Source organism: Aedes aegypti, chromosome 1 (assembly GCF_002204515.2).
Source record: "Aedes aegypti strain LVP_AGWG chromosome 1, AaegL5.0 Primary Assembly, whole genome shotgun sequence".
NCBI lineage: Eukaryota > Metazoa > Arthropoda > Insecta > Diptera > Culicidae > Aedes > Aedes aegypti.
In genome coordinates this window covers 250482328-250506914 of record NC_035107.1, presented here as the reverse complement: position 1 = coordinate 250506914, position 24587 = coordinate 250482328, and the positions used below count along the sequence as shown (strand labels likewise).

Sequence of the window (24587 nt, the reverse complement as noted above, 5' to 3'; positions counted from 1 at the left end):
ACCGTCATCACAGTCTGTCTGATGGGTAGTTTGTAAATAGATTCCGCAACGCTCACTGTAGCGTTTCTCGCTCGTAAAATCATTTACCAAAATCCAATGTCCTCAGCGTGGAAGAAATATGTGCTCTGGTTTGCCCAGGAACACGTCGATTTCCGGCAGGCAGTAAGTATACTCTGCATCGTATAACATCCAGTAAAATAACTTCATGATACTTTCCCAGGAAATCGCATCGCTGCTTCGATTATGGAACCTCAAAATGAACACGAGTCCCGATCACAAACCGGAAAATCCGTTTTGGATAGTTGAGCTCAACGGCGATGAAGCAGCCCGAAAGTTGGCGTCCCGTTCGATGTCACTCCGGTGCATTTTTGAGCTGTGGACTCATTCCAATCAGCTCAGTACCTTTCATGAACAGCTTAAAGGCTACATCCAAAGCAATCGTACCGCGCTGAGTCCGCTGTTTAGTAAGGATCGTAGTTTTAAGGTGACTGTTGAAACGTACAACAAGCATTTCACGCAGCCGGAGAAGGTGGCCAAGATTGAAACGCTCCAGTATCTGCCCGTGGAAGGTCCGGTCAATCTGAAGTCGCCTGATGTGCATTTCTGGTACATCGAGTTCTGGGGCCTGGATCCGATGGATATACCGGAACAACCGTCGGACGTGCTGTTCGGCAAGTGGGTGGTGGATGGACGGAGAGAAATGATAAACGAGATCTCGCTGAAGAAGCGGAAGTTCATAGGGAACACCTCGATGGATCCACAGTTGTCGCTGCTGATGGCCAATCAGGGATTGGCCAAGAAAGGCGATGTGGTGTACGATCCGTTTGTGGGGTCCGGGTCGTTACTGGTGGCGGCGGCCAAGTTTGGTGCGTACGTTCTGGGGACGGACATCGACTACATGACGGTACACGGAAAATCGAAGCCGACAAGGGTGAACCAAAAAGTGCGCGATGCGGACGAAAGCATCTATGCCAATTTGAAGCAGTACGGATGCGAAGGTCAATTTTTGGATGTTCTGGTTTCGGATTTCTCGCGGAGTATTTGGAAGAGTGACTTCCTGTTCGATAGCATCATCACGGATCGTAAGTATTAGTGAGGAATCTATTAACATTTCGCTGGTCCATAATGATCGAATTAAACAAAAATCTTAAGTTACATTCACCAAATTTGTTCATTAAATCCAAAATTTGGACTCACAGAGGCTACTGTGAAAGTTTGAGCGCATGCATGCAGTACTACCTTGCAGGGCTGGTAGCGACTGAAAACAGGAACTTTAGAGACCTTTTGCTTGTGAAAAAAAACAACGAGGAACTGAGAAACAAAAGAAAAAGATAAGAGTAACTCTTAATGTCACGAGTGATTCTATAAAAAGAAATAAAAATATGCACATCTGGTTGAATCTGTTTGATTTTTTTTCGAATTCGACCAGATATGCATATTTTTAATTCTTTCTCGTGACATTACTACAAGCATTACCGTTCGTATGTACTTTTCATGACTTTCTCTATGAATTTCATCAGAAAATAATACAGGTTTCTATTTGCCTAAAAATTCAAATATTATACCGAAGATTTCTTCGAAAGCTCATTTAGTGTTTACTTTCCAAGGAATACCAATCATAAAAGGTGGCTCCGGTACCGGGAGATCTCCCCCTATATTGAAAATGTTCCCAAAAGTTTTAGTATTGCAATAATTTAGAGAAGAATCTCTTAATGTTAAACTGGTCGTTTAGAAAAGTTCAACGAAAAAAAAAACTAAGTTTGTTTTAAATAACTTAAGAATTCAACCTTTTTCCAAAGATAACCATAAACAATATCTTAGGGATTCCAAGAGGAATTCCTTCAAAGATTCTTCCAGAATTTTTCCGAAAAATCCTAAATTCCTCGGAATTTGATCCAGTATTCCTTCCATTGATTTCTCTAGGATATTGTTGAGATCATCTTCAAAATTTAATCAGTAACATCTCCAGAGCTGCCTTCCCCGGGATTTTTTTCACAAATTCTTTGAAACAATTCCAAAGGAAGTCTTAATAGTCTCTTCAGAGAAATGTCATGGAAACTATTAGAGTTATTTTCAAGGAATTATTATTCCCTAAACAATTTTTTATGTTAATTGAAACAAATATCAATCGAATCTCTGAATAATATACCAAATAATCTTCTGAAGCAACCCCTTGAAAAACATCAAACGTATCCCCAAAGAAATTGTTGGATGATTTTTCGGAAAATTGCTGTGGATAAATAAGCTTCTGAAGATTCCATGAGGATTTTTTTTAGAAATTCTATGAGAAATGTTTCTTAGATGATCTTGCACATCTAAGATCTAATGCTGGAGTAAATCTTAGAAAAAAAAATTGTAGCCGAACTTTATGATGAATCCCAGGTTGAACTTATTGAGGAATTCCTGGAAGAATACTTAACAGACTTCTTTGAATAACTCCTACAGGAATTTTCGGAGAAATTCCCAGATGAAATCGTGTGTGAATTCTGTAGGAATCCAAATGAAAAGGCAGATTTCTTCAAAAATTTCGGAGTAAACTTTTGGGGATTATCTGTCCAGAAAGTATGTAGAACATTTTTGGAAGATCCAGCGTAAAAACTGGAGAAATCGGTTGAAGGATTAGCGCAATGTGAAGGAAATCCTAAGATAATCTCTGGAAAAATTTGAAAAAAATTACTGGACATTGAATGGTTGGAGTGGTGAAGGATTTCCTAGATTAAATTCTGTAGAAATTCCTCTAAGTATCCTTTTGAACATCGCTGAAAGAATTTCCAACTATATTTTTGATTATAGGGTGCACTGTAGTTAATGAAATTCTTGCGTTAGCGATTTGAAGATTTTCCTATTAATAAAGAAAAGACGGCAACGAGCCAAATTTCAGTTTCCCTAGGCATAACTGTTTTGTTTCTTAACGAAAACACTTCTGATTAGTTGTAGGTTGTAGTAAGTTCTTTAAAAGTGAAAAACAATTGCGATATGTCGTCTTTATAATCAAAAAAGTAACTATTCATCAAACAACTACAACCACTCGTTGAAAATATTGTTCAATTAACATACAGGACTTTCTTGATTTGACGCCTTATTTTTCCTTATAATAATACTCCAATTAGTATATCAAACTCAAAATGTTCTTCAATTGGTTAAAATTAGAGATGTACAAAACGGCACTTTTTAGTGAGCGGATCCGATCCGAATCACTCACTTTAGTGAATCGGATCTTTTGAACGGTTCAGTGGCCCAGCGACTCGTAATGAAAGAGCAAACTGAACCAAGCGAACGGATCCAACGGTTCATTCCGTGTCGCACGATTCGCGTGCCATGTTTTGTACGATCTTTTGCTTCCTCATTTTTTGTACATTCTTCTTCAAGAATTCACGACTCGAACCGATACGAAATCGGTATTCGGCCGATTTCCCCTACCCGAACCAAACGAGAGTTGCAAAACTATGTGCTTTGTCATTTAGGTGAGCACATTCTCTCTTTATGTTTCGTTTGCCTGTAATGCAAGTAGGCGGGGCAAATTTGTCTATGCTGAGAGCACGGAGCAGCAGCAAACCATGCTTGCATGTGTGGCGTGGCGCGCAAATCAAGACACGTGTCAAGCGTTATAATAATGCCGAAATACACACGAAAAATAATATGAGAAAAGAGTTCGTTCAGTTCGTTCTTTTCACGGGTCACGTTTTATTGGATCCGTTGTGTGACTGCTGATTGAATGAAACAAATCTCGCCGAAAATCAGACACGGATCACTCGTTCAATTGAAATTGAGTGATTCGGTTCTTTTGAGCGGCTTCGATGAATTTAGCCGATCTCTAGTTAATACACACATAACTTTCAATACACAAATAACAAAGTCTGACTAATAAGTAATGTCGACATTTCGTTGGAAAATACTTAACTAGTATTGAGTGTTGCAAGTCGTGTACAAGGCCATTTAAAGCTTAATTTTAGCTTTTTTATGACGACATATGTAATTTGATTCAATCTTTTGTCATCTCATTCTGTAGGCGGCCGGCCATTTTAAGTTCAAAAATAAAATTATGTTTTGATGATGTTAAGGCCGCACGGGACGTCATCATAATCACCCTATTCATTTCAAGAAGCAAATCCCAAGAACCACTCCATATATCGATGCGAAAACGTATCACTATGATTCTATATATGTAGTGCACAACCCGATAAATTTTCAGCTTCATCGGTTCACTAAAACTCGAGATTTGCTTCCACAAAGTTTTGATGATTATTGTTAGAGTGAGACGAAAGATAGGGAAAATAACACGGTCTCCCGTGTCCCCTTAAGATCATGATTATGGTTGATTGAAGTTGAAAAGTGTTGCAAATTATAATTCACCCCGTTTGAAGATAGTCAAAAATGTGGCTGTGTTAGTTTTCTCCATATATTTGGTCGATTTTCTCCATAAAAACCTCAATCTCGTCTAGCAACTACTTAGAGTTGACGAAATTCACTCAAGCTTTCACAGTAGCTTCTAGGGGTCTAAAAGAACAATTGCATATCTTGTGTTTGGGATGCTTTCAGCGCCATATGGCATCCGGGAGGCTACCGAACGGATAGAATTCAAAACTCAGAAGAGGTCGACTTGTTTGAATGAGGGCAGCGTGCACTACCCCTCCACATCGCCCTACCAGTTCGACCAGCTGTATCGAGACTTGATGAACTTCTCTGCGCGGTATCTCAAGCTAAGAGGACGATTGGTTTGCTGGTTTCCGATTTTGAGGTAAATATCTTTGATTGATCAGAAATTTACAGTAACTATCATTGAATTGCCTCTATTCCAGGAAGGACTTCACACCGGACATGCTGCCTCGACACAAGTGCCTTCAGCTCGTTGCCAATTCCGTACAGCCCTTGACGGTGTACAGTGCCCGCCGGTTACTAACTTACGAGAAGATTTCCGACCGCGAAGAGGACATGGATTCCTACGAGCTGTCCCAGTTGATGATCGATAACTTCCGACAACGTTACATGAAAACGGTACTGCAGAACAGTGGAACCCGAAAGGAACGACGGTTAGCTCTGCGAAATGTTGGCCGTGAAGAAGCCATGAAACGGGGAAAGAAATTGGATGTTACCGATGGCAAATGGAAGTATCCGAAGGCTCAAGAAAGTGGTGATACAACTGCGGATAAATGAAGATGATCGAAATTCGATTGACCACTGAACGTTCGTTTTTTACTCGATTCGAAAGCTTAAATTTAAGGGACTTGTATGGGGCGTGGGAGAACAATTATAAGATTTTTTGATACTTACATACGAGCGACGGTAATTTTCTGTCTTGGGACTCTGTAAATTGAAAGAGATGTTAGAGAAACGTGTCTACATCAAACGATATGAAACGAACCTAATGTGAATCACCCGTCTGCGATCGCTGGGATGTATCAAGTCCAACTTCTGACTCCACTCATACTCCTTCCAATCTTCTTTGCGCTTTTTTCGATCGAAGTACGATATGATGCAGCTGACCGGAATCCAAAAGAGCGCTGTTAACATTACAACGGCCACTGTAAAGCAAAAGTGTGAAAATAGTTGTTCATACCTTTTCGCAGAGGTGGTAGCAAGTCTCTTTTAAAATATCTGGTCACTATTTCAAGGCAAGAATCTAAAAAGTATTTTTTTTATGGAAGGTCTATTAAGTTGCTATTTTAACCAACCAAGTCGCTTTTTACCTTATTCTGTATGCAGAGAATTCTTCTGGAATACTTTCAGAGACTCCACCAATTTTCCCAAAAATTCTTCCAGGGATTTTTCAAGGGAAGTTCAAAAGAATTTCCCCAGAATTTGCATCGGAAAATCTTTAGAATCTAATAATTTCTGGAATCTCCTGACCTAGAATTTCGGTGAAGAATTCGTTAATTTAGGTACTCTAATTGAAATTTCAAAATCACGCAGAAGTTTCTCTATAAATTTCGGGAAAAATATTTGGAGAGGTCCCTAAGAAAATCGCTAAAGAATTGTTTGGAAATATCCTTATCATAGGAAAAGCAATGACATAATCACTACGTGAATTCCTGTAGGGAATGTTGCTGATGTCTGATATATCTCATTCGTGCACATGAATTCTTGGGTAGAATCTTCTGAGGGATCTTAATAATCTTTTTCCGGGCATGGTCTCTAAATTTCCAGACACTTAGTCGCTACCAACCTTGCTTTTCAAAGCAACCAACTCCAGATACTCACTGACTATGTTATCCCGCAGGAACCGCAACACCTTGTTGATGTTGATCTCCTCGATGATGTCCCAGAAGCGTTCCACAACGTCCTGGATCGTCTTCTCGCACATACCCTTGTTGCAGAAGCCCTGGATGCAGGGCGTTCCATCCGGCAGCACATCCGGTGGTTCCACCGGGAAGCACGTTTCATTAATGCTTTGCCGACAGCATCGCTTGCAAGCATCGGCCATCGTATCACACATGCAGCTCTGTAGTCCCTGGGTTTCGCAGTACGGCACACACTTTCCATTGCGACATTGTCCCCTCTCCTGGCACATGGTACCATCACCCATCGGAGGACTCTTCGGACAGTCGGCGTGATTTCCGGTGCATCTGGCTTCCTGTTCGCACGTGGCGTACTGAGCTTCGCGACACTTTACTCCAGACATCATATACTGGCAATTCTGGCAGCATGGAGAGTTCTTATCGCTACAAACTGCTCCTTGGCTTCGTCTAAGCTTGCAGTTCTTGTCGCAGCACCCGTCATTGTCCTCCGTACCCAGCAAGCCCGCATCGCACTGCTCATCCCCTTCCACGCGCAAATTTCCACAAAACGATTCCTCGGGTTCGGAGAAGCACCGTCCGGATTTTGCCTGCAGTACCTTCCGAATCGACCGTAAAGAGCAGGGCGAGAATTTTTTATTGTTCACGTCGTACCCGCTGACCGAGTAGGTGTACATCAGGAAACTGCCACCTTGGGATGCACTTGGCGAGCATTCGGGAATGTCCGGATCATGCTCCGAGCCCCAGTTGTGCCCGAATTCGTGAGCGGTGACGAGATCTGCTTCGCGCGTGATGACTCGTTGTCCGTAGTGGTTCCGGGAACTGCTCAGACCCGAGTTCAGATAGAGTGTGTATCCGTTTTTGAAGTATTCTGGAAAAGACGGTGGGGTTAGATAGAATCTTCAATGATTACAAGTTTAAAAATGGCAATAATGTTGAGGTCAAGAGGCACCTGGAGTACATATACCGCCGACGGAATTCCGTCGGGGTGATCCAACGTAAGCTAGACCTAGAATACCGCCTTCGAACTTAAGATCCGTGAACAGGTGGGCAAGGCAAAAATCTTTGTGACTGTATTCACGAGAAAAGACCTTAAGAACGATTTTATTCCACATCGTAATCCAAAGCAGCATTAAAATGGATTAGAAACACACATATATCAACGTCAAGCATCGTAAAAAAATCGTCATAGATTTTTCTAAAGGCTTAGGGATGGTACACAAATTATGTCACGCTAACTTTCAACTTTTTCTGCCAACCCCCCCCCCCCCTTGTCACGTTTTTTGTATGAGTCCTCAGAAATTTTTGTAAGGTTTGTCACGCTTGGCTTGACCCCCTCCCCCCCATCGCAGCGTGACGTAATTTGTGCATGACCCCTTACTTTACAATGATCGATTTCTCTCCATCGTTTCTCGTTTCTCTCTTTGCAAAATCAAAAAAAAAAAAATCAGATCAAAATGGTTTCACATTTTGTTTTTCATAACATATTGATAGCAGTTTTTGATACATAACTATTTTCTGGATTCAAAATTAACTTCAAAATTTGATATCATTTCAAAAATTTGTTACTGTTTACATAAAATTACAGCTACAGTAAAATTTCCATATTTCGATGTTCTATGATTCGATATCGACTTACGGAGCCATCTTCTTCTTCTTTGCATTAACTCACTGGGACAGAGCCTGCTTTTCAGCGTAGTGTTCTTAAGAACACTTCCACAGTTATTAACTAAGAGCTTTCTTTGCCAAAGTTGCGATTTTCGCATTCGTATATCGTATGGCAAGTATGGTGATACTCTTTGCCCAGGGAAGTCAAGGAAATTTCCATTGCGAAAAGATCCTGGACCGACCGGGAATCGAACCCAGACACCTTTAGCATGGCTTTGCTTTGTAGCCGCGGACTCTTACCACTCGGCTAAGGAAGACCCCGGAGCCATACTTAAACTAAATAAATGTCTTCCAAAATTAGATATTTCCTAGTCGATACTCTTTTGCACACCAACTCATGGAAATTTTACTGTATAAACGCACTATTTGGTATTACTTTTTGAATATACTTTTTACTATTAGCCCAAGAGCAGTTCCTCGAATGGACACCACAAGTAACATTACATTTAAGGTGAAACAGTTTGGAATCAAACTTCTAGGATTGCATTAAAACTCAATCATGGTTTTGCGACAAACGATTTGTTCTGTGCAGAGAAATCCAACTTGTACAGGCCATCTTTCTCTCATGCCTTTGTCAGTGAACGTAATACCAAGCGTGTGCTAGAATAAGGGCGTAAGTCGCATGATCGATTTCTCTTCATCGATCCTCTCTTCTGTGAATAAAGGTGACAAGATGCGGGTTTGTTAGCATTTTTTTCACTTCAGTACGCTAGGCAACGATGCGATCTTGCGTCCTGAGGTGAAAAAATGTTGACAAACTTGCGTCTTGTCGCCTTTATTCACAGAAGAGAGGATCGATGAAGAGAAATCGATGATGCGACTTACGCCCTTATTCTAGCACACGCTTGATGATATCCTTTCTTGCAAACTTCGCTCACGGACAGCAGGTTGATCGCATGTTCTGGAACACATAGCACGTTAGAAACCTCAATATCGGTGTACGTACCTTCCACGTGGGCTTGCAGCTTCACGCTTTCAACAGCCGCCACGGGAATCTCTTGAGCATTGGCCACGTAAATGGATTCGGATGTCTTCTTGAGAGCCACGAGAGCCGCTTGGGATCTGCACATATACCGTCCCGCTCCAGAGTCCAGGATCCAGTATTTCGTCTGATGCACCGGCTTGTGCAACGCTAGTAACGCCGCCTTCTTATGAAGAACAGAACTTCCGACTGCCTTGGGTTTTTGCTGACATTCCGATGCGAAATGCCCTAGCTTCTTGCACTTGAAACATCGACCGCTGGACTTGTCCTTCTTGCCGGTGTTCTTCTTCTTGTTGCGTACCAGCATCGCTCCGCTCGAATCACCGCATCATGTATCTTGATCACGGGTCACATCTTGGATTATTTTCGATTTAACCACGTCCGTCGTCAGATTGACTCCTGAAGCGTCAAGCCCAGGGTTGGCAACCATCGGTTTCGTCACTGACCGATGGCGAAAAATTGAAAAAAAAAATCAGATCGTCATTTTCTTTGTCTTCAATGACTGAAAAGGAGATCAAGACGAAACAAAGCCGCAAAAAGTCCACAAGTAATATTTTTCGTCATTCTTCCCGTCACCCCTCCGCACTGAACCAACATGCTTGTAATCGTCACCGAGCGCACAATTACAGACAAAGAGAGTCTGAGCTACGAAGTACTAGTCAACAAGGTGTCTTGTGTTAGCAATTGGGCAACTGATAGTCTGTCGAATCCGGCGAGTAATAACAACTCTGGTCGAGCCGCATGATCATGGGTTCATATCGCCTTGGCAACCCCATTAGCAAAATCAGCGAAAGCCACCTGTTGTCTAACTTGAATCCAATTTTTTCAAGCTTGTGGCTAGTGGACATTATCTCACCACGTACTCCTCCTTCGACGAACAATCTCCAAGCTCCAACCGAGTCAACTTGCGAAGCAAATTCATTTTCCTAATTCTTTCGCACTCTTGGAATGCTGTCTTCATGCTTGATCATGCTTCTTTCGCTATTTTCGCCCCCTGCACCAAGCTGTAGTTGTAGGGTTCAATGCTGAGGCAAATCGTCACGAGGGCTTGCTCCGAAAGCTCCACATCCATCTGGGTGTTCGCCACGTTCTTTCGCGGATCATCACCATACGCATGGCAAACGCCCACGAAACGTAATTATCTCGTCCCTTCAATTTCGGAACCGAGTGGAATAACCTAGCGGACCTACCACCACCCGAAAATCTCGGAACGCCATGCGCTTGTACGCCTCCGGGATGAATGTCTCCACTTTCGCCGATTTAATTTTCGAAATAGCTTCCACCTGCTGCATCACCACCGTTTCCGTTCCCAGCTAGATTTCCTTTTCTGCCGTTGGAACGCTTTACTCCGCCCATTTTCTCTTGATTTTCAACTTAAAGCTAAGTATGCTGTTTTGCTCAAGAAAAGTAAAGAAATTCCTTGACTGAAAGGGTCAAGAAATTTCCTACAGAGAGCCCCCTTTGAAGTGACATTTCTTCTCAACTGCGTACTGCGATCAGAAAAAAGTGATTTTCTTGACCATTTCTTGGAAGAAATTTTCCACGCATCGAGATAGGCGATTCCTTTTCTTGTCAGTAGCAAACCGGCCTTAAGTCATGATGTGATAAAATCTTTGCAAACATCTTTTGTTTTGGCTTGTTGGTCGGCCGTTTCTATGGATACTTCTACTAGCGGCCCATAACCTGATAGCAGCGAAAACTTGACTGGCTTATATTTGGCAAGAGCCAATCTAAAAAAAATACACGGTCTTATTTATGTCCATATCCAGCTTTTTACGAGCGCTAATAGCTGCCGCAAACAGGCTCGTATTCTGGTAGGGATTGGTCGATTTGACGTTTGGCGTGGGTCCGCTCAATCCTGCTTTTTAAAAAGCGCTAATGGCTGCCGCAAATAGGCTCACTTTCTGGAATGGATAAGCCGATTTGACGTTTGGCTTGAGTCGTTTAATATTGAACGGACTCAAGCCAAATGTCATATCCACTGATCCCTACCAGAAAGCGATCTATTGACTTCAGGTTCGGGAATTGAAGAGAAAACGTCTGTAATGTTCTAGGTTTTATTTAAGACTAATGAAAAATTTTACAATTTTAGATAAGGGTTGCTTCGATGATGTTGATTGCATTCATTCAGCGTTGTTAAGCAGCCTGGCTTCATGAACACTCCCCCTCAACGCTGATCTTGTAGTCCGCACATGGCTCGCATCTTTGCCAGTCTGGTTCCTCCAAGGGGTTTTGTCAGCAGATCAGCAACCATGTCTTCAGTCGGACATTAAACGAAACGGATCTCGCCGGATGCTTTGATGTCCCTTACGAAATGGTATTTGGTAGCGATGTGTTTCGTTCTGTTGCTGAACTAAACGATATCCAACATCTTCAGAGCACTTTGGTTGTCCTCAAACAATACTGGATCTTGCTGATGCTCACCGAAATCGCCAAGGAGACGTTTAACCCACAGTATTTCTTGCGTCGCTTCTGTTAAGGCCACGAATTCCCCTTCTGCAGTGGACAATGACACGCAAGACTGTTTTCTGCACGCCCAGCTAATCGTACCACCGTTGAACTGAATCACCAAACCGCTGTTCGATTTCCGGTCCTGCTGGCATTCTGCCCAGTCAGCATCAGAGAAGCCAATCAAGCCGGTTCGCCTTTTGTTGTTGCTGAGGCGCAGCCAATACTCACATGTGCCTTTCAGGTACCGGGCAATTCGCTTGAGCTCCAGCCAGTCATTTTGAGATGGATTACTTGTTTTGCGGCTCAGGATTGACACCGCCGCCGAAATATCCGGTCTGGAGTTGACCGAAACGTACAAAAGTTGACCCAACAGTTTTTTGGTACTCAATATTGTTCGCTAGAGGAGTACCAGCTTCTTGCTTCAAGTATCCTGGATCCAATGGAATCTTGGAATCCTTGGCATCTTCCAAGCCGCAGGAACGTACGATCTCACCGATATATTGCTTTTGATTGATGAAGAAATCGCCATCCTCGTTACGCTTCACCTTGATACCCAAGTACCATTGGATGTCACCAAGAGATTCGACGTTGAATTTCTTCCGCAAAACTCCAACACAGCGATCAATCATCTTCTCATTTTCGTACGCCACAGTCAAGTCGTCGACGTATACCAGCACATAACACCACCGCTTATCTTCCAGCTTCCTATATAGGCAGGGATCCGAATCGCACCGTTTGAAGCCCATCCGCTCCAATTCGGAGTGCAGTGTACTGTTCCACGATCTGGCCGCTTGTTTTAGGAAATACAAGCTTTTTCTCAGCTTATATACCTTCCGTTCTTCCCCTTGCACGACGAATCCTGGAGGTTGACAAAGGAATATTTCTTCATCGAGATTGCCGTACAAGAACGCAGTTTTGACGTCGAATTGTCGTACTTTCATACCTTGTTTCGCCGCCACAGCCAGTAGAGTCCGGAATGTTGTTTGGCAAACAACTGGAGCAAACACCTGGTCATAATCTATACCATACTGCTGGCTGTATCCCTGTGCGACGAGTCTTGCTTTGAAGCGGGCCACTTCTCCATCTGCGTTGCGCTTGATTTTATACACCCATTTCGAGCCAACTGCATTTCGACCGGCTGGCAGGTCCACCAACTGCCATGTTTCGTTCGATTCGATGGACTGCATCTCCTCAACCATCGCTTCATGCCATCTTCTACGTTCTGGACTGTTCATTGCTTGGGCAAAGTTCTTCGGTTCTTCATGGACACCCGACACTTCGGCGGACCAGGAATTCACGACCAGCCGCTGCGGAGGCACACCTTTTGTCGTTCGCTTGGATCGCCGCAGTAAAACTTCATCAGGAAATCCTTCGAACTCGCTCTCCGATGTACTGGTACTGCCATCATCTTCCAGTTCAGCTTCAGGATACTGGAACTCTTCTGTGCTTGCATCATTATTATTATTATTATTTATCTTTATTAGAGAGATTTTCAGCCAGAGGCTGGTTCATCTCTGTATGAGTAGAGGGCATTTATTAACCCCCCTGGGCAGTAATACGGTAATCCCTTTCGTGGTCCCCGTGGTTGCCAGGTCGTATTTCTAGTTTATATTGTGGATATTGCCGTTTATCCAATTCGTAGTCCGGGTTCGATGCGTTGTCTTGGTCCAGAATGGTTTGGATGGTCATATACTGCGGTAAAGGTCGATGTCTTTCAAATATTTCATCAAACGTTTGATGTTTTCGATGTCGTTATTAAGTGCACAGCGTATACTATTTGATATACCATGTGCAGTGCGTGCTGCCTGATGTTGAGGGCAGATGATGATAAAATGTTCAACGGAGTATGTCACGTTGCAGACAGGACAAATCTTGCGAAAGGCCCCTGTAGTGTCCATGTTGTGGGACGCTTTGGTGTGTCCAGTTCGTAGTCTTGATAAAATTCTTTGCTCGCGGTGGATGACGGGGTCGTCCCACCGCATAGTGTCGTTTTTTATTTTCCTCAGAAACAGATCTCGTGCGTTAAGCCAGTCATTCGTCCATGCGTTATTTAGAGTTATGGTAACCCCATGTTTAAGATCCTGTCCTGGTACTTCATTTGTGAAATATACTGCGTTTCTACCAGAAGTTTCCAAGCGGTCGGCCTCTTCGTTGCCGCGGATTCCACTGTGACCGCACAGATAAAAATCTGATCCCCACACCATGATTTACAAATCATGAAATTCATAAATTGGTTAGCTCATAATATCAGGATCACAAATCATGGTTCCTGGAGTCATAATCATGATTCCTCATAAGCGTAACATCCAGTGTGAAAACAGTAAGCAGCGCACTTTGCATCATCTCATCTGTATCGATCACTCTTAATTCAAGACGACGAAGCGGTCGAGTGGTAGAGTACGCGGCTCACAATCAGAAGGTTCTTGGCTCGAGTCTCGATGTATGCTTTTTTAACTTTTTTTTTTATTTTGTCGATCATAAACGGATGCGCGACTCAGCATTTTTGGCATTTGAATCATGATTCCGAGCAATCAGCTACAAAAACCTAACGCGTGTGTTGCGTTACGGCAATCTGACTCATGATATCATGAGTCCAAATCATGGTGTATTTTCATAAGACGAAAACCCGCTGGAATCATGATATCATGAGTCATAATCTTGTTTTCGGATTCTGATTTCTACCCGTGCGGGGATCCAAGTGAACACGGTGTCGGGGTGCGATTGTAGCTGGATGGCTTGAATCCATGGGTGGCGTGATACATCGGAGGCTAAAGCTAAAACAACGCTGGCGGAGTCAGTTAAGACAAGTATTGGCTTCGACGACGGAGTGGTAGAAGCGACTAACACTGCTGCAGCCTCTGCAGAGAAGACTGAGCAGAAATTTGGCAGCCGGTGAGAGCGGTTGATGTCTGGGCCGGTAACACCCATTCCAACCTGGTTCAGAGCCTTGGACCAGGTTTTTATTTTTTTAGATATATCAATTCAAATATATTGTTTTAAAAAATGTATCTAACTTTCGTAAAACTTTGCTTTTAATCGAGAGGGGCAAAGTATGGAAAACGCACTATTAGAATTCCTAGGAAAATGGGAGATAAAAATCTGCTCTGTATAACTAAAATCAGATCATTGTTCCGCAAACCAACTATGTTTTCAATCGCCACAAATCATCTACTAAGAACGCCTTTAAAATTATGCGTTAGACATGGTTCATGGCTGGTTCCTGAAGAAATTCTTGATCTACTGCAACTCTCGCAGAAACTATAATTCACTCAATACATTTGATTGCTTGGTTGCAAAGAATAATTACATAACATAAACAATCATCTTCATAGCAATCCATCAAATTTTTGTCAAGATATTCTTTAAGAAATAAACAAAAATCTGCCCAAGGGCCATTTCATTTATTCATCCATTGAAAAGTTTTCATTAAAAATCTCATAAGCAATACGGTCTAAGTTTCGCTGTAAATCTGCAAAAATCCATACAAAATCTGATAAGGGACCTTACAAGGGCTTTATCATAGATCACGGATTAGTCAAGTTAGTAATCCAAACAAGATTTCTTCAAGAATTTGAATCAGTTGCTCCAAGTATCTGTCAAAAAGCAATTATAAATGAATGTGTTGTGAAAAATCCACCAAAACTTTTAAAAAATCCTAAATTTCATTTAGCACTCCTAAAATGATATCATCAAAAATGTGCCGTGAATCTTAATACAAATACATTACTGCCCATAACTGCATAACAGTCACATTCGACATTTTTGACAAATTGGAGTTAATACCATGGAGAGTCATCAAATGATAAATACTTTCGATCAACTTACTGAAATCTGTGAGATTGTTCTAGAAAATTCGAGAAAAATACCAAGTTGTTTTGTCACATTGGTAATTATAACCGCATAACAGTCACATTGAGATTATAAATGAGTCTCGTTATGTAATAGCAATGAAATTTGTATCAGAATTATTTTCTGACTATTCACCTAGTATGCGATATGAGTTGTACAAAACATCAGCCTCAAATAAGCACTTTTGAGTTCCTGGTAATTTTTTGAAATTTTAGTTTCCTCCCATACTGCCATGAAAAGCACTCTTGGTATTCAATTTACTCAATGCCTACTTTTGTCGAATGTTACAAATATGCAGTTATGGGCAGATTAGGTATCTTATCAAAAACCTTGCCAGGAATCTCCAAAGTACTAAACACTTTTCAATGATTTCAATGATTTTTTCTAAAAAATTCTTTCAATGTGCTTGATATCTACAGCCAGAAATTTGAACAGCATTTCATATGAAAACGATGGCAAATGTGAAAAATAGGCCGAAGATCTCTCCTTGGAATTAACGATTTTTTTTGGGCTAAAGTTATACTAGAATCCATTGACTGTCTCTCGAGCAACACAGTCGTGCATCTCTTGACAACATATTGTAGTGATTTTCCCGGTGTGTTGTACAATTGCCCGGGTACTTCCCGTATTTTTCCCGGCTGTTTGTTATTCCCGGGTTTCTCCCGCTTTTCCCGGATTTCCCGGATGGATGGACACCCTGCTGATCGGAAAGGACGAGCTAGGAAGTGCTGGAGGAACTCGGAAGTCAAGAGGAGCTTGGTCGACGGTACGGTTGACCAAGAGGGTGTAGCTGACCAGGAAAAGTTCGGTAGCTAGGAGGAACTCGGTACCAGAAGGAGTTCAGAGAACAGATGGAGCTCGGTGGCAGATGTGCGATTTGAAGGTTGTGTGATGAGGTTGGAGTGTTGGAGAGCAGGAGGAATTGGACATCACACACCCTGTAGTGGAGATGTCTATGGGTAAGAATTGTAGAGGTAACGCTTAGCGAATAATATTGTAAATATGTATACCCAGACATGAAATAAAAGAGAGGAGCTGGCTGGTAGCGATATCAGTCAGTAGCCTGCGCTGTGGAACAGAAGCCTTGCATGATTCACTTTGGCATGGGGTTTTATTCTCGGCCGAATTGTATGAAACTTTGCAATAAGATGCGCTTTAGTACGACGCATCTTCTTCTTCTTTCTGGCGTTACGTCCCAACTGGGACAAAGCCTGCTTCTCAGCTTAGTGTTCTTATGAGCACTTCCACAGTTATTAACTGAGAGCTTTCTATGCCAATTGACAATTTTTGCATTTGTATATCGTGTGGCAGGTACGATGATACTCTATGCCCTGGGAGTCGAGAAAGTTTCCAACCCGAAAAATCCTCGACTGGTGGGATTCGAAACCACGACCCTCAGTTTGGTCTTGCTGAATAGCTGCGTGTTTACCGCTACGGCTATCTGGGCCCCTTTACGACGCATATTGTAACTAAATAACAGCTCTGTAGCTTTCAAAAAACCCCACTGCCGAAATGAATCCAAAATGCCAAGAATAGGATCCGGCTCCTATTTTCACATATTCTAAAAAATCGATTTTGTTCTGATTTCTGCTTAATTATCCAAAACTTCAGATAGATGAAAAGTATTGCGAAGCTTTTTTATGTGTCATATACCGTAAAGTGCCGTAATTCAGCGCAGTTAAGGAATAAAACGATTCAAATTGTTAATTAAAAATATTAGTATTGCATCAACAAAAAAGCTTTATGGGTGGATCGCTAGCAAATCTATTCAAGATTATGGGAAAAATATAAACTAGACTGTATTTATAATTTACAATTGTGATTTTTTTTAAATAGTTCACTCGTTGAAATTGCCTAATTCCGCGCATTTTTTAAACGCTTTTCCATATTCCGCACACTCATGAAACAATCAAATTAACATTAATTTTGATAAGGGGCTGCATCCTTTAGTAACGTAACACTTAAAATTGAAAATTTTCAACCCCCTCCCCTTCCGTAACACTTTTTGTATGAGAAAACGTAGAGTTTTGTATGAACCGTAACTTTTTAGTCTACGTTCAGTTTTTTATTAACTTTTTGTCTATCACATGAAATAAAGATAACCAAAACCGTGGCATTGGTACGTGTGAATATCGTCTAGGGGAAAGTGGGGCAATTTGGCCATCTTAAAAAAAGTCGTAATAATTGAAATTTTTAGATCAATACACTAGATACGCACGATTTCCGTCGTCTTAAAAAAACACGAATGAATTATTCGTCGATTCTTCTGTCGATGGGGTGATATGAGCACCCTATTTTATGTTGTGAAATTATCCCATAGAATCTAACAATTTAATTATTTTATTCACTGAACTGGAAAGTTTAGAAATGAAATACTCTTTCGAAATCTACTGAGCTCATATTTGGCTTAAATATGCTTCTTATTGCATAGTTTTAGACAACTCGGTCGAGAAAAAAACCCCATCTTCTTCTTCTTGGCATTAACGTCCTCACTGGGACAGAGCCTGCTTCTCATCTTAGTGTTCTTATGACCACTTCCACAGTTATTAACTGAAGCTTTCTTTGTCAAAGTTGCCATTTTTGCATTCGTATATATCGTGTGGCAGGCACGATGATACCTCATGCCCAGGGAAGTCAAGGAAATTTCCACTACAAAAAAGATCCTGGACCGACCGGGAATCGAATCCAGACACCTTCAGCATGGCTTTGCTTTGTAGCAAACTGCACTGTTCATACAATACAAGTACCAGTTCGCATTATTGCTTGGAATCAAAGGGTTTTAAGCAAATCAATTAATGGTATCCACTAATGCCACGGGTAACTGAAACTTATTTTTTAAGCAAAAAGAAACCTCAGAAGAACCTAAGGGTCATCCATAAATTACGTCACACAAAATATGGCCATTTTCAATCTTTCTCCCCCGTATTATAATACTTTTTGTATGGAGGCTTCGTAAATTATGTAGAGATCGTAAAGTTTCCGTGAATCATTTCCCGAGAGTGTGTCGTAATTTGTGGGGTCTTCTACAAATTACGACCTGTTGAACATGTGAACGATATGTTGTTTTTACAATAATTCTATATGGATTGTATAATATAAATAAGAATCATAAACAAGTATACATTGCCAATGTTATGTGTGGTTCATTATGCTAAGTAAATTTTGTGCGCACAGATGTACACACTTAATTCAGAATGCCGAATCTCTGCTAATTTCAACCGAGATCCGCACAGCCGAGCTCGTGAAAAAAATCTAAGTGTGTATAGACTATTTTGTTGGGGCTGTGCATATACCACGTGGTATTTTTCCCTGTAAGGGACCGTCCATAAATGACGTAGCATTTTAGGGGTGAGGGGGGAGTCTACGATTTTGCTACGAACCATGTATTAAGTATGGGAAAATAAGCTACGAAGGGGGAAGGGGTGTCAAAAATTGGTCAAAAGATGCTACGTCATTTATGGACGCTGCCTAAGTGGGCTTTCCCGATATTCCGCTTGTACATGAAACGTATGTATGCATAAAGTTACTTTTCAGAGAAATAGACAGATGTGAAGACGGATATAGCATGTTTTACTTGTCTGTTGTTATGCGAAGAACAGTGCGCGAAATTAGGGCATTATGAAAAAAGACGTGGCCTAATTCCGCGCAATACTTTTTTGAATAAAACTCAATAGGGAAAGTGTACCATAGTGGTTCCCTATTTGGCCATATGTGAAATTTTAATAATTTTCATATTTTGAATCTTTTTTAATGTTTTAACATCAAGATCTATCTTAAATCTAACTACTACAACACACAAAAATTTTCAAAATTTGAAGACATGAAAGTAATTACATATGGCGAAATAGGGAACCATTATGTCCATAACTGGTACATCTACCCTAATTATGCTAATATTTGATAAGGTTTCATAGAAGCACCATGAAACATATCTGTAGCAAGTAGTTCCATGGAATATTGCATAAAAAATAAAACATTTTTAATAAAGAAATCGCGTTTGTTGTTGTCCTACAGTCTTAGCGCGGACGCTAAGAAAATTAGAAAAATAACGTCCACTCCGACGGGCCTTCACTAATTATTTTTTTATGCCGTGAAAAAATGCCTTATTTACTTTTATTTGTGATTCAAACTTATTCTTAATCAAAGTAGCCTCGAATACTATTAAAAGTTGCTGAAATATTAATGTGTATTTCCATATATAAATAATTTTGTATGGAATGCGCGGAATTAGGCACTGCGCTGAATTAGGGCACTTTACGGTACTTTGTAAAAAAATAAAATGTAAAATCATCCTAGGAGCAGGTTTTTCCAGCACACAAAAAAAGTTTTGGTCCTGGAAAGCTCGATTTAGTACAAATCGTTTAAACGTGTGAGAATAACAAATCGAATTTATTAACGAAAGAGAGAATCGATTAAGAGGAATCGATGAAGTTAGTTAAGCCGTTATAGAGCAACCGTGTTGAATTGTACACCATCTCTAACACAGACATCAGAGATTACTTTAGAGGAAATCACACTTACCTCCAACAGATTTCGCACGTCCCACTTTTCACGAACCATATTGTAGTGCGCTTCGCCTCCCCGAACCCTCGTAGGCTCCGAATGGACCACTATCTTCTTGATCACGAAGCCCATCCCTTTGAATCCTTCCTGGTCCTGGCGATCCTGCCAAATGGTGTCGTTGTAAATTTTGTGCACACGATCGATGAGACTTATCTGGAATGGTTCAAAAATAATCGTTAAATGGTCAAATGAGTTCAACTAGGTATAACAAACCAAGTAATTGATGGTCGTTTTGGTGTTGCTGCCTCCCATCTCCTGGAAGAATCGGTAGTCCGCCACCAGAAGCAAAGGACATCTGGTCTTCGTGGGCGTGTATTCATACTGGTCGGCCTGTCGTTTTGTACGTGTCTTCTTCACCCGCTCCGCATCGCCCTCGGCTTCTGCCGTCCAAACCGAGGGCATATCAAACCCCAGTTGATCCTCTTCATCCCCACTTCCTTCCAGCTCAGCTCCTTCCTTAATGTAGCCGCAAGTCTTCGGCACACCTCCCATTTCTCCACCAATCGCATCCACATCTTCCCAGCTGAATTTGATGTCCGACTGCTTGTAGGCAATCATGTGCTTATCCGACAGGTGGCCCAGATGTCTCCACGATGGCTCGATGTGATACGTTTCGCCCGGAAGCACCACCGAAGCCGTCAGAATGCCATTTTCCAGGTGGGCATTCACGTGCGAATCGGACTCCCCGAAAACTCGTCCCTTGAAAAAGTTGTCATGATCCAGATGAACGATCGATTCCGTTCCGCTTCCATCGACGGAATAGGCGCGAAAGTTGCTGTGCAGGACTTCTTTGTGCGGGTGCAGAATTAGTCGGAAGTTCCGTCCCAGCACCTTGAACTCGACCTCCTTGATTGTATTGAACGGATGGCTGCTATGCTTGGCGCCCCGTTTCGTGATCCGATGCGTAAGATCGTCCGCATGAAGCGTTTCGTAGTGTTTTAGATTCTTGTGGAGTTGAGCTGCAAGTGTGTTATCGATCGATAATGGATCTATTTTGCATACCCTCAGGGGGTAGAAATCTTTACTCACCATTTGTCGCTTGAATCAAGCAAAACAACGACAAAATTATACTTATCGACGTGAATCGCACACTGGTCAAGCGTTTGCACCACTTTTGATTCATTTTCCTACGGGTTTTCAGGCAAAATTTCCTAATTTTCACTCACAAACAGAAGATTTTTCACTCGTTCGCCATGTTTGTTTTTCCAAAATTTGCGCCTTCGCACGAATATTCGTGGAAACGTCAGATGCGGAAACAAAACAAACGTGCCGCTTGAATTCGTTCGTGCAGCTGCCAACAAACCCGGCGTGTCAGCTGTTCGAGCTGTCAAAAACAGCTGACGACCAGCTGATCGCGGTTTGACGCCTGTTGCGCTATTTAGAGGGCGGTTCTTAATTACGTAACTTTCGAGAGGAGACGCGTGATTCAAAATCGTTCAGGAATGGAACAACCGGGAACAACCGCGTTTGATGTAAGACCGCTGTGTTTCTCCCATAAGAATGAAGTAAAAAGGGAGCAAAATCGCGATTGTTACTTTCATTCAGTAAAATCCGCAAAGCAGGAGTTTGAATATCTCGCATAACCTGTGATCTCGCCCTAAAAGCCATTGGTAACCGAGTGTGTAGCTCAGGGCTGCCAGATGTACAGATTTCTCTGTATTACACAGATATTTTTATTCTGACACAGATTCAATTTGTATGAACAGATTTTCTTTCAGCAATTTTTGTATGGACACAGATTTTTTTGTATGGGACACAGATTTTTTAACCTCGTGGATACAGATTTTCTATCAAATCATCTGGCAGCTGTGGTGTAACTTCTTTTTTTTTTCTTTCTTTTTTTTTCTTCTTTTTTAAGGCACTCTGTGCTCGTGGCCACTATAGTATACTGTGCCGGAATCAGTTGATCTATAGCTTCTTCTTTATCGATACAGATCTATTTTCAACTTATCTTACATCTTACTTTCACTCTCTCCTACTCTTTTACTCTCACACCGAGCAGGTAGGAGAGAGCTCTGCTGTTAATGAGGCTAGCTGCCTGCGAAGAGGGTCAGTTTGTCTCAGTCACCATCTGATACTGACGGAGGATGGATGTGCTCTCCAAAGCACGGTCCTCCGAGAGGCGTCTTCTGGTGGCTGGACGGGTTTTTTTGTGGAGGGGCTGGGAATCGAACCCATGGCCTTCCGCTTATGAAGCGAAAGCGTAACCTCAAGGCTACAGACCCCCCTTAGGTGTACACAGCAAAAAATAATGTAATTTGCATCGACGTAATTCACCCGATGTAACAGCAAAAATCAGATGCATAATAACATCTTTTTGATGTCATATTACATCGCCCTGAAATTACACGAAAACAAGATTACCATATCCCCATTACATGATACTTGTGTAATATTCACATAAAAAATGTAGAAATATTACACAGAAACCGCTGCAACCAAGTCATTCCGACCAACGTTGTTATATTACACAGATTGAATTGCTATTTTGTATCAATAACTGGTGCGATAATAAGTCTCGCAACACTGCCCATGTCGTTTGTATCAACGAAGTCGCTGTGCAGTCCGCGTGTTTTACTCTCATTTTTCCGATTTTTCCGGCGCCATTAATGGAATGAAATTCCGTCGCGAAAATAACTAGGAAAGTGAGCGTTTTGATAGTTTAGTGGTGCGATTTGTCTGCAAGACGGCCGCTGAGGTGTCCACAGGTGATTTTTCTTCTACTCCTCCGAATGCGGCCAAGAAAAATGCAGCAGAAGACACATCAACGGAATTGCTCGTACGTACGCGCCCCAACGGATGCTGTCATCTTCCTGGGGAATCAGGAATCCAGCCGAAATTTGTATTATGCCCATTCCGAGGCCTCAAGAACATGTTGCCGTATGGTTCCGGCGAACAGAATCCGCTACAACACGAGCTGTTCCAAAAGTTCTAGCACACCAGTCGGACAAAGACCCGCTGTTCAGCGCTCAGGCTGCCGAAGGAAACCGAACCGAGAATCAGGAACCACCGAAGGTATACGGATTTGATTCTACATGGGTTGTCGCGAGACGCCAGCTGCTTCGGTGTGTTGGGTAAGTGACGATTCTATAACATTCCCCCGAATTCCAACCCCCGGATACTCAGAAAACTATATGATGGTTGGTTGCGCCTGAGTTCAGAGACCGGATGCTTAAAAAAAAGGGAGACCACCATCCATCCGGGATAATCGCGAAAACCCGAGGAATGGCCGGGAAATTGTAGGACACCAGGAAAAAGTACTATGTGCAAAACTAGAAAAACTGGCATAAATCGTTGGTTTCCTGTTAGTGTTACTTGAAAGTTCCTTGTAAATCCGGATTCCTGGCGGTAGGCATAAGGCAGAGCTAAGGGGTGGTCCACTAATTACGTAAGATAATTTTGGCGGGTTTTCGAACCCCCCTCTCTCTCATGGTAAGATTTTTTGTACAAAATTTCAAAATGCTTTGTATGGCGCGTAAGATATACCAGGGGCTTGTTCATAAATTTCATAACGCTGAAGGGGGTGGGTGGGTATCCTAAAATTGTTACAGCTCATACAAAATGTGAAGAGTATCAATACAAAAAGCGTTACAAGGGGGTGGGTGGGTGTCAAAAATGGCCATTTTCGGCGTTATGAAATTTGTGAATAAGCCCACCAAACCTCCCTCCCACCAAAACTCCTTACGTAATTAATGGACGGCCCCTAACAGATTTTATAAAAATGTCTTGGGAGATCTAAGTGGATATATGATGATACTTTTGCTTGAAAAAGCTTTGTTTGCAATAAAAACGCAACATTAAAATGATCCACGACAAAGCCCATATGTGATCCCTGACAAGATTTTGTAAGAATTTCGTCATATTTATAGCAAATTCTTCTAGCCATTCGCTAAGATCTTTAACGGGTGAATAAATGGCAATGTCCCTCAGGCATTCTTAGGCAGATTGTTGATCTTGGTAAAATCTTCGAATACTTAGGAAGATACTTATTTGGATTTAGGTCAAATATTTTGGCAAGCGAGTGTTCATATTTTCTTTGGTGAGATATCTTTTAAATCTTTGATTCCAAGGAGTGCTTGACCAGATCAAGAATTTCTTCAAGCACCATGTCTATCGTATTCTTAGAAGACATGGGTTATCTTTATCACAGTTTTTCTTGTTATGGAACTATACTATCAGTTCTTCGTGTATCTGAAGAAATAAAATATACCCCTTTGTGTGGTCTTTAGCCTTAGCGGTTATAGATCGACTTATGGAACGATACTAAAATAGAAATTCCATGGTTACTATGATAGTCCCGAGGGTGTCTACTACCTGGAAAAACCTGGAATTATCAGGGAATTTTATTCAAACTAGAATTCTGATGGAATTTCGATCACTATCAGGGAAATTATGTTAAGGCAGTAATTCATGGTTCACGTTCAATTCTCGTCAAGACCCAGAGCAACCATTATTTGCAAGAAAATTCGCTTCAGTCGAACAAAAATTCGCCACTGTGCCGCTATTTGAGCTGTTCAGTGAGAATCCTTTCAAGTATGAACTTTTATCGACATACCAAAACATGATTGATGTTTCTAATATCTCTTTATTGAATATGTAAGGATTGACATATCTAGGGCTGGTAGCAGGTTTCTTTTTAGAGATCACTTTTTTTCAGGTCTTAAAAAAGTCTCTATTTTTGATGAATGGTCTATGAATTCTCTAGTTTAGCCAAAATGGTCTCCAAAGTAACTTTCTTCCATATCTTGCTTGCAGATAATTATGATGCAAATGTCTTCTCGCATTTCTCGAGAACAGCTTCAGAAATTATCCTAGTGGTTTCTCCAGAGGTTTCATCTGGA

At 41.6% G+C, this 24587-nt stretch overlaps 2 protein-coding genes across 2 annotated transcripts; one reads left to right on the top strand and one right to left on the bottom strand.

The window, feature by feature from the left end:
• On the top strand, positions 1 to 5183 carry LOC5563705 (tRNA (guanine(10)-N2)-methyltransferase homolog). Its single transcript, XM_001647945.2, has 4 exons — positions 1 to 162; positions 221 to 1082; positions 4540 to 4738; positions 4800 to 5183. The coding sequence occupies exons 1-4, from the start codon at positions 97 to 99 to the stop codon at positions 5152 to 5154; spliced, it is 1482 nt and encodes a 493-aa protein (XP_001647995.2). The 5' UTR covers positions 1 to 96; the 3' UTR covers positions 5155 to 5183.
• On the bottom strand, positions 5167 to 20978 carry LOC5563722 (ADAM 17-like protease). Its single transcript, XM_021837526.1, has 7 exons — positions 20776 to 20978; positions 19960 to 20705; positions 19705 to 19899; positions 7186 to 7324; positions 6199 to 7104; positions 5363 to 5522; positions 5167 to 5304 (listed from the first exon to the last, which is right to left on the bottom strand). The coding sequence occupies exons 1-7, from the start codon at positions 20867 to 20869 to the stop codon at positions 5268 to 5270; spliced, it is 2277 nt and encodes a 758-aa protein (XP_021693218.1). The 5' UTR covers positions 20870 to 20978; the 3' UTR covers positions 5167 to 5267.
• Between the last annotated feature and the right edge of the window lie 3609 nt (positions 20979 to 24587).